Genomic DNA, 16,790 nt, shown 5'->3' with positions numbered 1-16,790 from the left:
TTGAAGTCTTAATTAACTGAAGACACAGAATGATGCCATAACGGAAGCACACTAGAGGAACACAGTCTTCCAGGGCGAGCAGTGTTGACTCAAGAGAAGAGGGACGTTGAGAGTCTTGCCAGCACTTAACGTCTGAATCCGGTGGGAGTACAGGCCCCGAGACATCTGATTTTAACAGCTGGCTTGTTTTCTTAAGCAAGACGTTAAGAAGGGAATTTGATAAATTTGTCTTAAACACTCTGGAGAAGACTTGGCTGCCATGCTCCATTAGGCTTCAGTTCAGCCAGGTTTCACTCGGCAGCTCTCTCTTTCTTAGAGAAAGGCTTGCTGATTGATTGAAAGACAGTGTGATATGGATGCGCCGTGGAGTCACCAGGACGAGGCTGAGCGCCACCTTTTCCTGTTATCAGTGGGGTGGGGGGGTTGTTTTCTATCACTCTGAGGAATTTGGTCTTAAGAAGGGAGTTTGCTTAAGTCAGATCAAAATGTCTTGTTTTGGCCAATGCCATTGCTGAATAAGAAAAAGAGGCCATCAGGAAATCATTTCAAGGTTGACTGTGACCCAACATACACAGCATACAAGAGCTGAAAATTTAATTTGGGTGTCAAAGTGTCTGAAAATGTCTCAGAAAAAAGTCTCATTGGAAATAGTAGAACTTTAAGCACACTGTAAACCCAGAAGTTGTTTGAACTCAAACAAATTAAGTCTGTTTTACATAAAATTGGATATTTCTAAACAATACTCAACTATTTTGAGTTAGTTGAACATTCTTGGGCACATACACATTCAAACTGAGATCTCTGAGTTGAATCAACTTATAATAACTGAGTTTAGTCTGTTGCCATTAACAGCTTCTTTTCCATTGGCTTCTGTCACAATCGATTTGCATACTGGGTGTGTCCCCCAGTTTGTAGCACTCACCATCAGTGTGTAGTGATTCCCCCTGGGCTACCTTAGGTAAACTTGTAGATCATATATTACGATTAAATGCTTGGTCTCTGTGTTGTAGCTGTAGAACAAGCATCATTTACTGAGCTGCAGTGACTCTGTGTTCTCACTGTGCTCTCAGTTCTTTTAATTCGTTACTATTTTCTTTCATCTACTTTTCTAAGAGTATTTTAAAAAATGTTGAATGAAACCGGAAAGAAGACTAAATACAAGTTCAGGAAAATATGAATTTTAAATATATATGTATATGTATTTGTTAAGTTCATTGTACTTTAAAATTATATTACATGACCTTAAAATTTATTAGGTAATCGGTTACAACAAAAGTTTTGAGTTTAGTCAACTTATCGGGTTTTACAGTGTACAATAAGCATATGTTGAGTAAAAACAACTCTAGGTAATCATTGCAATAAACTTAAACAAATAAGTGTGCAAAAGTTACATTAATTTACAATGTTAAGTTTCAGCTACACCACATTTTGAGTGTCAAGTACTTTTGGTTTGTCTGTTGAACTTAAAAATTAAAGTTTGTTTAACTCCATACAGTAATTACAAATTACTAAAAAAAATGAGTTTTCAAAACTTAATTCATTTGAGGCAACGAATTACCTCAAATGATTTGAGTAGACTTAACTTATTAGGGTTTACAGTGCAGCGTGTTGTGGTAACATAACATTCCTATGCTTCATTGATGGCCGGTTGAGGCATCCAGTCAACTTGTTAATGTTTTAGGATTAAATGCACTGTCTTCATGTCCATCATTTATACCAGCGGCTCTCATATATTTCAGACCATGTACCACCCACACTCAAACTAAAAACTCAAACTCAAACTAAAGAGTACCACCTTCAAATCCTCCACAAGAACATATGCAAGCAAACTAGGGGTGAACAATTTGGACAGAACATGTATGGTGTTGCATATAGTGATGTCAGGGTGAAACAAAATAAATTAATACTACAAATTCTAATAAAAATACTGCAAAATATATATTTTAATTTTGTTAATTTAAGAGGTACCATAATTTTTTGCACTATAAGGCGCACTTAAAATCCTTAAATTTTTCCAAAAATCGTCAGTGCACCTTATAATCCGGTGCATCTTAGGTATGAATTTTACCAGTCAGGTCATAAAGAGCAGTAAAGCCACTCAGCTGAAGTACAGCGTTATAAAAGAGTTTCAGTTTAGTTCTCCAGCAATATTAGCGTTAGATTGTAACTGTGTGAAGCGCTAGCTCTTGAGTATTATCGGCCTGTAGCCTGCTGCAAACCCCGGATAGAACTGCTGGAGCTGCATTAGCATTAACCGCTAACTGCGCTGAGTGCTAGCCCTTTGGCTGTCGAGAAGTGAGTATTATTGGCCTGTAGCCTGCTGCTAACCCCGGATAGAACTGCTTGAGCTGCATTAGCATTAACCGCTAACCGCGCTGAGCGCTAGTTCTTTTGCTGTTCATATCGGACTGTAGCCTGTGGGTTTACTGTGTTAAAACAAGCTATGCGGGACGAACCGCTAGCTAATATCGCCTGGCTTACTGGAACACTCAGGGTTCCTCAGTGTAGCTCCGTCGGGTGGCATTAGCCGGTAACCGCTAGCATTTAGCCGCTAATGCTAATGCTCCAGCTTTTGTGGAAATCTGTAAATCTAAACTAACTGTAAATAAACAAGGAAGCTCTTTACTCACCCAAATAAACAGTTTTCAGGAGAGAAATCTGTGTAGATTTACATCCAGTGCATCTTATGTATAAAAACCAGAGCAGAAAATAGATGTTTATGAATAGTGTTTATTATAATCTGGTGCGACTTATAGTGTAAAAAACAAACGGTATAATCTTTTTTCTCCGACTGTGACAATATGTAATTGACTCCAATAAAACCAGACAAAGTCTTAAGACCCAGAGATTTGGACATCCCCTGGTACCTACATGCATTGGCTATCTTTAGTTTTTATAACATTGAAAACATTTATGTGGTGGTGTACCACCAGTGTTTTTTTAATCAAAGTTTGAGAACCACTGCTTTATATAATCCATGGGTGTGATATAAAGATACAATAGATCAGTAGTTGGAATCTGTTGAACTTGATCATGTAGCCAAGAATACGTTGAAGTGTAGAGTTATGTGCTGCTGAAATGTGGCAGTTTGCCAGAATATCACACAATGCTGTTGGTTGAGTGAATGAGTTCAAAAAATAATATCTGGCGTAGAAATCCTGGGTTATAAGAAGCCTTTGATGTTGCTTATATATATATATATATATTCATCTGACAGGCATTCACAGTGTTCGTCTGTGCCCTCATTTGATGTAGACAGAGGAACAGACAGATAATGTTCAAAGAGCCATACCTTGTTTTTTCGATATTCAGTGTACAGTCAGGACATGCCGTGAATTTACATTTTTTTTCTTGTTATCTGTGCAGAAATACAGTTTATGTTTTATAAATAGTTGAATTCAGCTACATCTTGGTACACTCATTTTTATGACAGATTAATTACACTTCCTGTGCTTCCCTGAAAACAATAGTCAGTTCAGTAGGATGATCTGGAGGAGCCTACAGTTGTTAAAAAGCTCAGTGTTAAGAATCTGAAATACCCGATAATGTATATGCTGTTATCTGGAGTAATGGAGCACCATCAAACAACTTTGGGATGAGTTGGACATTGGTTTGTCATGTGCAGGGGCAGATTAATGCACAGGCTTCCCTGCAGCGGTGGGGCCCATGCAATGATCAGGGCCCACTGATTGGCCACGTTGCTTAGCTTCACACTTCAGTCAGAGATCTTATTAATGATGGGAATTATGAGTTTGTCTGTGTGAGTGTGCTCTTGACCGCTCGTGCTGTCACGCTGTTCTCATGTGCCCGGTTAACAATAAAGCTAACGGTCTGCGCCCACTAGGACTTTTCTTCAGCGCATGTCGCCGTGCCAGCTCTCTTGGCTCGACGCGTGTGGGCGTGTCCGTGACGTTTTTGAATTCAAATGAAGCAACAGATGTAGTCAATCATAAGTTTGAAATTGAACATTTTTAGTAAACTATAATCTATATATATATATTTTAGCCTCTATTTATATTTTTAGCCTCTCTTCTGTGTTTGAAAGGCACCTGTTCTTTGTGTGTGAGGCTCGTATGTGTGTATCGTCGCAGCCTGCTGTTCCCTGATTGGCTGGACGCAGCACTGTGGCCGGATTCATTTGAATAAAGTTTAGATTTGCTGAACTTTTTTGCTGGAGGGCGGGGCTGCACTCAACGCAGCGCAACCCAGCATGCACCGTGGCATGCAGTGGCTCTCTCCATTGAAATAAATGGGATGCGTCGGGGCTTAATCCAGCAAGCTACCTATGGACCAACGTCACTGTGCTGAGGACTCTCAGATGCTCTCTCTCTCTTTTTTGCATGTGTACACACACACACACTCACACTCACACACACACACACACACACACACAGCTGAAGGCAAGTTTCCAGGTTGTTGAAGGTAGAATATGCAGCAGATACGCTTATTAAAACTCTCATTTAAGCTCATGTGAAAATGTGGTAACTTGGGTTCATACTGGCTGCAGTGAAACAAGTCAAAATAAAATAAAAGTGTAAGAAAGCTTTGCATATTTTAATTATTTGCATATGATTTCCCTACTGTCCGCGCCTGATATCCTCATTTACGGTTGTATCTTGTTCAGTTATTGAAAAGCTGTGCTGAGATACAGTTAAAAGATATATCTCTGTTAAAAAGCACTAGAAGCAGGATCCTTCCCATCCTTTCCATTTTCCAAGTTTTTTTCTGGATTGCTTTTGTCTTTTTTGCATATTTACATACTTTTATCCAAGCCTTGGTTTTTACCATTGCTTAACCACAATCGACTACACAATACCCAAACCTTCTAAACCACATTGCAACAACTGCATTTATACAGATGGAATAAAACTTGTTAGCATGTCACATTAAACAGCGTGGGATGTTCTTGTACCACTGCAAAGCTCTGTATGAAATGGTAGTAAAATAAAAATAAAACAAATGGTGGGATATGGAAGGCATCCCATGGCATCTCATGGGGGAAACGGTTTCGTTCTTGAATGGGAATGGGATATCCGGTGTCAGTCACGCTGAATGCTGTTTACCACCGTGGATAAGAATGGCCAACTTTTCCATTATTTCCCTCCAACACACAGTGAATGGGTTACCACAGAAACCTCATTATCATAAAAGTGCAGGTGATTGTAATAAGAGTGTAATGTTAAACCATTAGTATTGCAATTAGACCAGCAGAAATGACATAGTAGCAGGCAGACATGTATGGCAACTCTACTCTACTGTATATTTTCTCATATTTGGATCCTCTCCATCCAGAAGTGAAGATTCCAGAGCGTATTGTTGTGCTGATACGGATTTTGGTCTTAGCACATATTTGATTTGTCACTTTTCCTATCGCTTCATGGTTGCATTCCCACACTTCTGTGGTCCGTATTTTGCAGACGTTGCTTAGCAGCGATGAAGATTCGTCTTTTTCCCACTCCAGCCAACCTCCCCCCCAGGACCCCCACCATCTCCAGCTTGGCACGGACCCTCCAAGGCCCACAGTTGACCTCCCTCATTACGGGGCGTTTATGGCCCAAGGAGAGCAGCTGAAGCTGGGGCCCATGAGGTTGTGCATCCTTGAGAATGATTGCTATTGTTAATGGGCCCTGTCCAAGCTCTCCCCCGGTGTGACTTCTAATATGGGAAGCTTTTGTAAACACAAACGGGAGACCCCGGCGCAACAGGGGCTGACCACATAACGTAAACCGTTTAGTCAAGCAAACAGGCTGAAAATCCATTTAAATGTGCATGAAATGCAAATAAATAAATAAAAATACACTGTATCCTGTGGTGCATTTAAAGAGAAAAAGATAGATGCTTAAAAGAGATTGTTTCAGGCTTTAACGCAGAGCTCCCGTTGTTGTCATAAAGAGCACTAGGTGAATATTTGACATGATCTAATGAATCCCAGACACACAGTAGTTATGTTTAATGCTCTCTTAAGCTGTTTTTCATTATTAAAAAAAACAGAAATAGTCCTTCTACAGTGTACATGTACAGCTCTGAAAAAAATTAGAGACGACTTAAAAATTATGAGTTTCTTTGATTTTACCAAATTGAAAACCTCTGGAATATAATCAAAAGGAAAAAGATGTATGATCACAAGCCACCAAACCAAGCTGGACTGCTTAAATTTTATTTGAACCAGGAGTGGCATAAAGTTATCCAAAAGTAGTGTGTAAGACTGGTGGAGGAGAAAATGCTAAGATGCATGAAATCTGGGATTAAAAAACAGGGTTATTCTATTAAATGTAGATTTTTGAACTCTTAAAACGTTTTAAATATGAACTAGTTTTCTTTGTATTATTTGAGGTCTGAAAGCCCTGCATCGAAACAAAAACAAAACTAAAGTGTGACAACATGAGTCTCTTCAGACCTTCAGAACTTTTGTCACCCCAGTGAGGGTTCTGTGTTTAACTGGCAAACCCTCTTGAGGGTTCTATAGCTTTGGCAACCTATGACCAAAATTCGTGGTGTTGCTTGCGTGTGTCCACAATTCCATGTCTATCTGCAGTTGAACTGCGAAGGAGGGAATGTGTGGGTGGGAACATGAAGATTGGTGGACCACTCGATTAGACCTGATGAGTAAGATCTTGTGGCATGATGTTTGGGGCAAAGACACATTTGCCCCTCTGTAGTTTAAAACTCTAAATCAAGCCATGCAGGTATAATTAAAATACACATTTGCATACTTTTCATTTTCTTCAGGTTTAAATTACAAATTATTTTTTACACTGACTATCTCTTTTGAGGGCACCATTATGCAATCAGTATAGGTACATAATCATGTGTAATGTGGACACCTTGATCTCTGAATTTTAGGGCGTTGGTCTCCTATTTTTTTCTCACAATATGGAATGCATGTTTTACTGTGAAAAAAAAACACCTTTGTTGCACTAGCAATGTATTCTGGATCATTATCTTGCTTGTAGGACGAAGCACCACCCAATGAGTTTGGAGGTGTTTACTGGAACATGAACAGATAAGATCCTGTAAGGTCCTGTACACCTTCAGCAGTTATCAGTGAAGATATAATCTGTGAAGATAATTGTGCCAGTACCTGCGCAAGCATACATGCTCAAGTCATGACACCCATCACCATGTTTCACAGATTAGGTGGTATGTTTTGGTTCATGCAGAGTTCACACTTCGCAATCACTTTTGCTGTCACTCTGACACAGGTTGATCCTGGTCTTATCTGCCCACGAAACCTTCTTATGGGTTTCCACACACATTTTCTTTACGTAATTGTTGCTGTAACTCTATTTTTTTTTTTTTTTGTTAATACGTTTGCATCTTGCATTGTGAAGTATTTTTTAGTAGTAACTGACAAATACATCCTTTTTTTCTGTTAAGGATTCTTCTAAAGAATAGTCAGAATTATTCTGCAGTTAACAGTGGAGGTCTTTCTTGGCCTACCAGTCCCTTTGTGATAAATAAGCTCACCAATTCATTAATTAGTTTTTCTTAATAATGTTTTACACAGTTGATTTTGGTAATCTCTAATGGTTTTATTTTTATGTTTTTCTGTCTAATAATAGCTTGATAATAGCTCACAATTACTTTTATTGGGACAGTTCTTGTCCTTGTGTGGAACAGTGAGAAATGCAGCCCCCAAATGAATGGGTTTAAAAGCTAAGTGCAGGCTTGTAATATGTACGGTATTGTAATGCTTTCTGTTTATTGTATTTTCTCTTTAGGTGTGGGTAAATGCAAGCGATGGAGAAGCTGTCTTCATCCGCGAGTTCACCTTAAGCCGTCAAGATGACTTCCCTGAAGACTCCCAGAATGAAGGCCATTTAAACCACAAGCCTGAAGATTCAGTATGTTTCAATATCAATATTAATCTTAAAGAGTTTATCTACATATTCTTCTGCACACAGTCATAACCAAATCTTTTACTGTATTTCTGATACACAAGCTTATTTTCTTTTGTTCTTTATTTTAATGAATATTTGTTTAATGTATGGCATTTTCCAAGTATTTTGTAGCATTTTAAAGGAGAAATCAGGTGTGAAATGGACTTGAACTGTAGTGAAACATGATGACGAGAACAAACTTTTGTCAAATAGTCCACCTCTGTTCGCCCCAGCATTTTGAAATACAGTTCTTTAAGTGTGTGCTCCCAACAGGCTTACATTGCTATTGATAGGGGCATAAAAATAAATCACTATTTTTACACTATTAACAAGCCTAAAGTAGCTACAAACTTCATTGGTAGAATTATATGGGCTCTGACATTTAAAAAGGAATGAAAAGCAATAGGTAGAATAGGAGAACAAATTGCTAAATTAATTCTGTGGAAATACCCCCTATTTTGAGCCAGTTCCTCCTATTGCGCAGTTTCCTTTATCTGTCTGACAATCGCGTTAAAGAAATTCAAAACACGTCACCTCCCGCTTTAGACGAACACTTGAACTTTATTCTTGCAAAAAAAATCCCGTCATAAATTATTATTTTAGTATCGCTAACAGTGTTGTAAATCTGTGCATAAAAAAACTGTGTGGAGTGCATGCACTGCATTTTTGTAGGGCAACAGCTATTTTTCTCAATTTTTTTTTTATGTTGTACACTACTTAGGAAGCCTAATTCTAAGCAAACAAGTGTGTTGCCATGTTTTCCTGAGGTAATCAGAGTATGGATGCCCGCACAGGACAAACGTCATCATTATAAACCACTGGGAGCTACTGGATCCCATAGGCACAGTGCAGAAACACCATGCCTCCAATAGGCAGAGATGCGGTCCACACAAATAAAAAAAGCCCAGTGATTTAAAAATATGCATTATTACACACATTATCAGCCACCAATATCAGTTCAGGAGTTGTTATTATTAGAATAAAAGCTTAAGTGTATATATTTTCCAGTTAATATGGGGTATTTTAAGCTGAATGTAAGGTGGCCGAAAATAGGGGACCCTTGTAATTCCACAGCTCTTGACGCTGGGGGGCACCCAAGTAAACAGAACTTTAATTCTTAAAATAAAAACTTTTTCTTTTAAACTTGAACTTTGGTGCTGGACTTTTATCTACACATATTTCTTTCCTGAAAACCATTTATTTGGGTGAGTAAAGCTCCTATGTTTATTTACAGTAAGCTTAGATTACCACAATTTTGTCTGAAATGGCCGAAAATAGAGGCCACCATGCTAGATATTTTCAGATAGAGCAATCTGTTCTCCTCTCCTACCTATTAGTTTGTGCTAGTCATTTGACATAATTGTGACTTAATTTCAAGATGCTGTCACCTGGAGAACTAGCTCAGCTGTTTGTATGAAGTTTGTATAAACATTATTTTTAATAAATGATCTGTGCACTTTCAAAGCTCTCAATGCCTTGTTTTAAATGTCAGAATCTGACAGTTGGCCTAGCAGTCCTTTTGCAGTTTATGAGCTTATTCTTACAAATATTCCACATAGTTTTCATTGGCACAGCTCTTGTAATTGTCTATTGTTTCCATGTTTAACAATGGCTTGTGTTTAGCGTGCACTATTAATTTTAGTGGGTATTTTTGAATCATGAGACATTCGGATTCATCGTTTCATTATGAATGTTCACACACTGTAAAAAAGCAAAATTCAAATGAAATCAAAATGAAACACCCAGAGCTCACACTGAATTAGTGTGATGTCGACCATCATCAAAGCTATGGTAATGAGCACAATCCTCTAATCATCTCAGTTCTATCGTGGTTATAACCTTCTGTTCTGCATTACAGTAATATGAAATCTATAGCCGAGGCCCTGACCTTAAATCGGCTTTCGACTTTCTCAACGATTGCCTCCTATGATCTCATAAGTTCCAGCGTTTCATAGTGCCATCACCCGGCATATATATCAGGGAGTCGTAAAAACCTTAATGACAACAAACATTACAGTCTCCCACAGCTGGCACTGCTGTATGAAGGAGTTTTGCATGGTTTTGAATGGAGTTTAGTACAGATGTACATGTTGGGGGAGGTGGGGGGGTGTGGGGTTGAGCGGTGCATGACGCACAGGCAGGGGTTGGGTTTGACATCTCTGTGACCTGGCCCTTCTGTACAGCCCTGGGAGTGGACTGCTCACAGTCCAGCTGCTTCCTAAGCCCGTCAGTCAGCCTCCTGTCTTATCTAATCGGGGCATAGTCGCACTCGCCGTGATGGATGCGAATACCTCATTGCTAGCTTAGCCGCTTGGCCAGCGCTAACGTTTATGTCACAAGTAGCTGACGCACGCACAGAAGCGCCCGTAGCGCTAAGCTGCAATCGGTTCACTCTGATTATCTGAAAGATGTAATTTTTCATTTATTTTTAAAATGTTTAGTTGTGGTCTCTAGTATGAATGAATGCCATGTGAGCCGTTTTTTTATCCAAAAAAAAAGTGCTCCAGTGTTTCTGTTTAGCTCTGCTTTAGATCACTGAATTAGTGATCTCTAAAAAAAGACAGGATTTGCAAACATGCAAACATATCACCTCTGATTGGCTAACATCTCTGCAGCAGAGAACGCTTACCTGTCTCTCCCCCGACAAGCAATTTTACAGCTCTAAAACTCAAAGGACAAAATGTTTTCAGAGATACAGCCTTAGCCTTAGAGTGCTAGGTAAAGTTAACACTTAAACTTTGCTTAAAGCCAGACTCTCAGCATCGCTCAGAGGAAAACTTCAGCTATTGACAGCGCACACTCTTATTACTATGTGTTTTAATGTCATTGGCAGTTGTCTTGTGTTCTGTGATGTACACTTGTGTGCAGTTTTCCTTTATACATGTTTGCTGCTGGATAAATGATATTATTTCCCCATTGGCGATTAATAAATTAAAGTCACGTCAATGCAAAGTCTCCCCGCGGCACTGTTGACTTTTGCTGCCTTGTGAAACTGTGCTCCCCTAGTGTATATTTAAGGTCTCGGTAGAACGCAGAATCAACCGGAGATCCTATTTAAACATATAGTTACTTACACAAGATAGCTAACGTTAACTAGCTGCTGTAAACAGAGCTGTTAGCTCCAGCTTAGCTAACGAGACAATGTAGGCTCTGCTGTAGCCCGGCTTTAGCTTTGTATGTGGTTGACACAAGTTGACGTAGACACGGTGCTTTTCCTGATTGACTACATTTTCTGAACAATTTCTACTGCTAGCTACTGCAGACAATGGGGATTGAAGAACAGTTTCATGAGCAGCATGCATATACAACACAGAGAGACCTACTATATTTCACAAAGAACAAGAAAAAGTGGATTTTAGCGTAAGGAAACCTTTAAGAGTACGCTTTTGTTGGCCTAATGCAGGTTGATGCTGCCTGTACCAGCGTTGCAGGATTTTCCTAACTCTACACTGTGTTTCTGAAGCATCTCAGAGAATCTGTCCCTCATGCCTTCTGAGATAATAGCATCCAGCTGTCTTTAGACATACAGCCACTCATGCATTCTGTCTTTCACCCTTAAACACTTCAATAAGGATTCAATCCCTTCAGAGGCTTGAATCAAAGCGGGATTGATCAAATGAAAAGGCTTTTTATTTGTTTCTATAAGAGTCGTTACGTGTTTCAAACATCTTGTACTACATTAGTTTTTATTGCTTTCTTTTAACTTTTAGTCTGCTTTAGCTGCATCTTTTGTGTGAGTAAGTTTTTAGCTTTTTGTTTGATGTCTTGCTCACTCTTGGACTTTAGTTTTTAAAGCAGTTTGTATACGGTGAAAAAAACTTATACACATGAAAGAGTATTGTCCTTCAGTTTTGGGTCCAAAATGTTCAAAGTTCCATTTTCTCAAATAGAATTACAGTAATATTGCTAACATTTTTTAATATTGTTATTGCAAAAATACCCTGAAATATCATAATATGTTTAAGCTGTTTGTAGCAAAAGGAAAACTCACACTGTTCTCATTTGCCATTAATATGTACTAGAGACAGATCTGAGACTATCTGTCCATTATAATACATTTTACTTCAATCCTGAATATATGGAGCGCATTATTAGTATCATATTATGTTTGATCATTGACTTCTGTTGCAATCTGGTGAAAATCTCTATTGCTGGTGTGTCTTATCATATCATATGCAATAATAAAGATAAGCTGTCAGAATTTGGCTGGATACAAAACGCAAGTGTTCTAAAACAAACAGGGATGTTGTGATAAACACCAGTTGATAGCTTACTTGGAGTACTCACTTGGAGCAACACTACAGCATGGGGTGGTTGGGAGTATTGGTGAAAACAATCCATAATGACATACATACACTATATTGCCTTCTCATGCATATGATATTGGCTCATTCTATAACAGCTTCAACACTTCTGCAAAGTCTTTCCACAAGGTGTAGGAGTGGGTTTATCAGGATTTTTGACCATTCTTCCAAAAGCTCATTTGTGAGGTCATATAATTGATATTAGACAAGAACACCTGGCTCTCAGTCTCTGCTCTAATTCATTCCAAAGCTGTTCTATTGGATCCAGTGAAGTCAACTCTGTGTAGGCCAGGCAAGTACTTTTTGGACCGTGCTTTGTCCACTGGTGTGTAGTCATGTTGGAACAAAACCCACACCATAATCCCCTCTCCACCAAACTTTACACCGTTCTCCTGTTAACTGCCAAACCCAGACTCATCCAATCGGATTTCCAGAAGGAAAAGTGCAATTTGTCACTTCAAAAAACACATTTCCACTGCTCTAGAGGTCAGTGGCACTGTGATTTACACCACTGCGTCCGGCGCTTTGCATTGCACTTGGCGATGTAAGGCTTGGATGCAGCGGCTCGGCCATGAAATCCCATTCCATGAAGCTCTTTATGCACTGTTCTTAGGTGGCTGTCATTCCCAAAGCTTCCACTCTGTTTCAATACCACTGACAGTTGGCTGTGGAATATAAAGAAGAGAGGACTTGTCACTGGGCAAATGGACTATCAAAGTGACTCATAATTCATGACCCATTCTTTCATAAGTGTTTGTAGAAAGCAGTCTGCAATGATCTGGATGGGTGAGTGAATACTTATAGGCAGTATAGTATATTTTAAACCCAAATTTTCCGGTTCCTGGTGCATGGAAGTGTAGCCAAATGCCAGAAGACATTTCAAGCCAACCTAAAGTTACTGTACTTAAAAAAAAGAATGACACAATCACAATCAAAAGTAAAAAGGTCCATCCTACTTAAAACTATAAATAGCAGTTGTTGACTCTCGGACTCTAGGATGTATGTTTAACCCTAAACATAGCTTCAGCTGTTAAATTCCTGTGTGAAAAATGAATGGCCTCCTGCCACGCTGGTGACACATTCCTTCTACTAATCAAAGTTGGAAATTGATAGTCTGTAATTGCATTTATTTGCTTTGCCTAATTGGGGTTCTTTGTGGTTCCGCTCTCTTTCTCTTATGTAGGAGCCACACTTTCCATCATATCTCATCACAAAGTGAAACTGACCTAGCCTGCCCTTTCGTCCAATTAGCTTGTTTCAGTCATAGGAACAGTTAATGACCCTCACGATGCATTAAATCACTGAACATGAAGAGTCTACAAATATCAGTATGTTTAAGGAATAATTAGAGGCCACATAATCTTCCATATTCCATGCGCTGGCCTCTGAAGAAGGCGCATACCGAGGCTGTCCCGTCTCGTTCGTGCAGTTTCCAAAGGCCGCTCTGTGAAAGCTGCAGATGTCGTGAACTCCGGTGCCACCTACTTGGAGCAAATGGATGCCAGCTGTGCCCCTCATTAAGTTTTAATGTCATCACACCATAGTTTCATTTGTGGGAATTCCAATAGAATGGCCTCAGTGAATGCATTCTTACATGGCTAAGCATTAACAGCTTTATAAAAAGAGAAATTTGAGGATTTTGTTCAGTATGATGAAGGGATATTAGGAGAGGAATAGTTGGCAGTAACGGACTTGGCCAGTTACAGTGGAACTTGATGTACAGTTGTGTTGCCTCAGACCCTCAAATGCTTATGCAATTATTAGTTTTACAGCAGTGCCAGCGCAATTAGAAGCTGCGTTGGACGTTGTTTTCAACTCCAGCACTATTCCCTTAGTCTTGACTTGACTTATGATCTTGAATTTGGATTTCTATAGCCATATAGAAGCCTGATGGTTGGCGCAGCCTTGGCACGTCACACTACCGTGACACAGAGGAAGCGGTTGTGGAGAAAGAAAACATTTTGTTTGGCTACTCGGGTCAAGCTGGACGTTAATGGCCATTTGGTATGGAATGATGTTGGCACAGAAGAAGCGTCACTGGGGAAAGATGGACAAAGAACATTGAACTTCTTTCAGTTAACCTACTCTGCCGTAGCGTAACGCTCACACTCGTAAAGTGTGTCCTCCCATCCCTGTTTTCTTTCTCTCTTTACTGCCTGCGTTGGAGGTTGTGCATATACACTGTAATTGTTATTCTAGTTTTGAAGAAGAGCATTATCAGATGAAAACATCATCACTGCTGTTATCTTTGTAATCCACACACATCCTCCATTCCATTCTGGATTGCTGGAGGATGAAATAGGTGGCACTGTATCACCAAAGCACAGTGTTTAGCATGGGAGGGGTTACAGCTCCCCTGAGAGGAAGAACCACCAACAGGCTTGCTTTCCTAAACCTCTGTAGCTATAAGTCTAAACTTTTGATTATAAAATGTCCTGGCTTGCAGCCAAATGCACAATTACTCCCGGTTATTTCTCCGTTTGAGTTGTAATGGATCTAAATGCCGTGTCTGTTATTGTGTGGGACGATAACGTCACAGGACAATGATTTCTTTCAGACCTTTTCTCTACTCTTGTTTTGGTATTTTGTGTTCAGTTGACTTTACTGAGGCAGCTTATAGCTATTATTTTTCAGACTCAAGCGTTTGCTAATCCCAGCCTAAGAGATGATAAGAAGAGACTTATTTACTTTAGAAACGGCTGATTATTGAATGTTGGACGATGGTAGATTAGCTTCTGAACCCAAGAGCCCCGACAGCAGTATTCATTTACACTCTATACAGAAGGATGCCAGAAAGGCTTATTTGAAGAAACATTTTTAGTATACTTGACTTACTTACCAAAAAGCTTGGTTTAGGAATCAGATCATCAAATCAAATTGATTTCTGTGGCGCTCTTTGCAGAAGCACTCTAAAACATTGGCATCCACCATCAACTGATTTTGTGCAATAGGCGCCATGACAGCACCAACATGTCCATGAACCTCTAGATCTGTTGCCTTTATCTAAAAGGACATTAAGGACATTTTTTGATGGCTATTTTAGCTTAATAAAAAAAGGCTCTTCTCCCTACCTTTTGAGAACTAACAAGAAACCAGCACCCTGGGATCTAAGGCTACGTTTATATTAAAAGCCACATTGCTCAAATCAGATTTTTTGCTCAGATCCGATTTGGCTATCTTGATGGTTCACATTGACAAATATAAGTGACCTGTATGTGTGTGTAATTGGAACGAATCTGTCCCTGAAGTGTGCACATTGATACATGTCACACGTGTCACATGTCCATGGACCGGGTATGTATCCGATTTAGGACCACAAATAAAAGTGACTCAAATCTGATTAGAAAAAAATCAGATCTGAGCCACATTAAGGAAAATATCAGATTGGAGTCACTTCAAGGTAATGAGAATGTAGCCTAAGTAATTGTGATGGTTCATAATCAGAGGTGAGGGGCCCTATAATACACCCAGCGCAGACACGTCGCAATGCTCATTACTATCTTACACCCCATCAAAAGTCAATTTTTAGGTCTTTTGCCCACGTCGTTAAAATAGTGTCAGAGTTTAGGAAAAAAACTACACTGATGGGTGCGGTGGTCTGGACGTGAGATGTTTTTAGGTAAATATCTGGCGTGTTGCTCTTTTGACGGTGGAAAACACTGACTGGAATAAACCCAGACAACAGTCAACCGTTCCTTGTGCCAGGAGATGTGCCAGGAGCGCTGCGCAAGCCCAGCACACATACACCTTCGATCGTTAAACACACACAAACGCACTGCAGAGCACAAACCTGAATTTTATCTTAACAATAAACAGAATAAAGAATAAAATAACATTGCCGTTTCCTTAAATGAGCTGCTAGTGTACCTACAGCGTGTGATACAGCGTGAACACGCTCAGGATCAGGTCAGTATCCATGCAAAAGCGCCTTGCTGTTAAGATACGAACGCTCCAAAGTCAGAGTGTACCTGGCTCTTAAAGGGAATGACAACTGGCTAGGGCTGCCACGATTAGTCGACTAGTCACGATTATGTCGACTATTAAAATAGTCGACGACTAATTTAATAGTCGATTAGTCGTTTTTTTGTTTTTCTTTGTTTTTCTCTCCAAACTGCTGCGACTGCCTTTCTGTCCTGGACGCACATGCGCAGTAGTGGAAACCGGGGTAGGTAGTGGACGACATCTCAGGACATTATACAGACAGGCTCTGGTTTCATGGCTACCCCGCTACAGAACTCAAAAGTGTGGGATCACCAAGAAAATAAAAGTGAAACGCGTGCAATGCAATATCTGCAATGAAGAACTTGCCTTCCTCGGCAGCACAACCGCGATGCACGAGCACCTGAAAAGGAGGCATGTTGTGGCTGATTAAATGACGAAGAAGCTAAATTGCTATTTAGCTGCTAAAATTAGCGTAAACAGAGCGTTAACTTAGTACTTAACTTACTCATCTTGATAGCTTTAAAACAGAGGTCACTAATAGGCGGACCGAGATCCGGATCCGGACCCAGACGTTGTCACAAATGCCGTCCCAAAGCGATAAACTACAGAGAAGGATTTCATTCTGACAGTGGCTTCTGTTTTCAGTGCTTTTCGGTGCAGTAAA

At 39.7% G+C, this 16,790-nt stretch overlaps 1 protein-coding gene across 1 annotated transcript in view; it reads left to right on the top strand.

The window, feature by feature from the left end:
- Positions 1 to 16,790, top strand: part of LOC103044661 (ADAMTS-like protein 1) — a 208,531-nt gene that overhangs the window by 83,876 nt on the left and 107,865 nt on the right. Inside the window, exon 2 of the mRNA XM_022678288.2 lies at positions 7,722 to 7,844. Within this exon, the coding sequence (XP_022534009.2) occupies positions 7,722 to 7,844 (123 nt within the window). The remainder of the gene's footprint in view (positions 1 to 7,721; positions 7,845 to 16,790) is intronic.

The sequence above is a fragment of the Astyanax mexicanus genome, chromosome 8 (assembly GCF_023375975.1).
Source record: "Astyanax mexicanus isolate ESR-SI-001 chromosome 8, AstMex3_surface, whole genome shotgun sequence".
NCBI lineage: Eukaryota > Metazoa > Chordata > Actinopteri > Characiformes > Acestrorhamphidae > Astyanax > Astyanax mexicanus.
The sequence above is the reverse complement of the archived record's forward strand: the minus strand, read 5'-3'. Positions and strand labels throughout refer to the sequence as shown.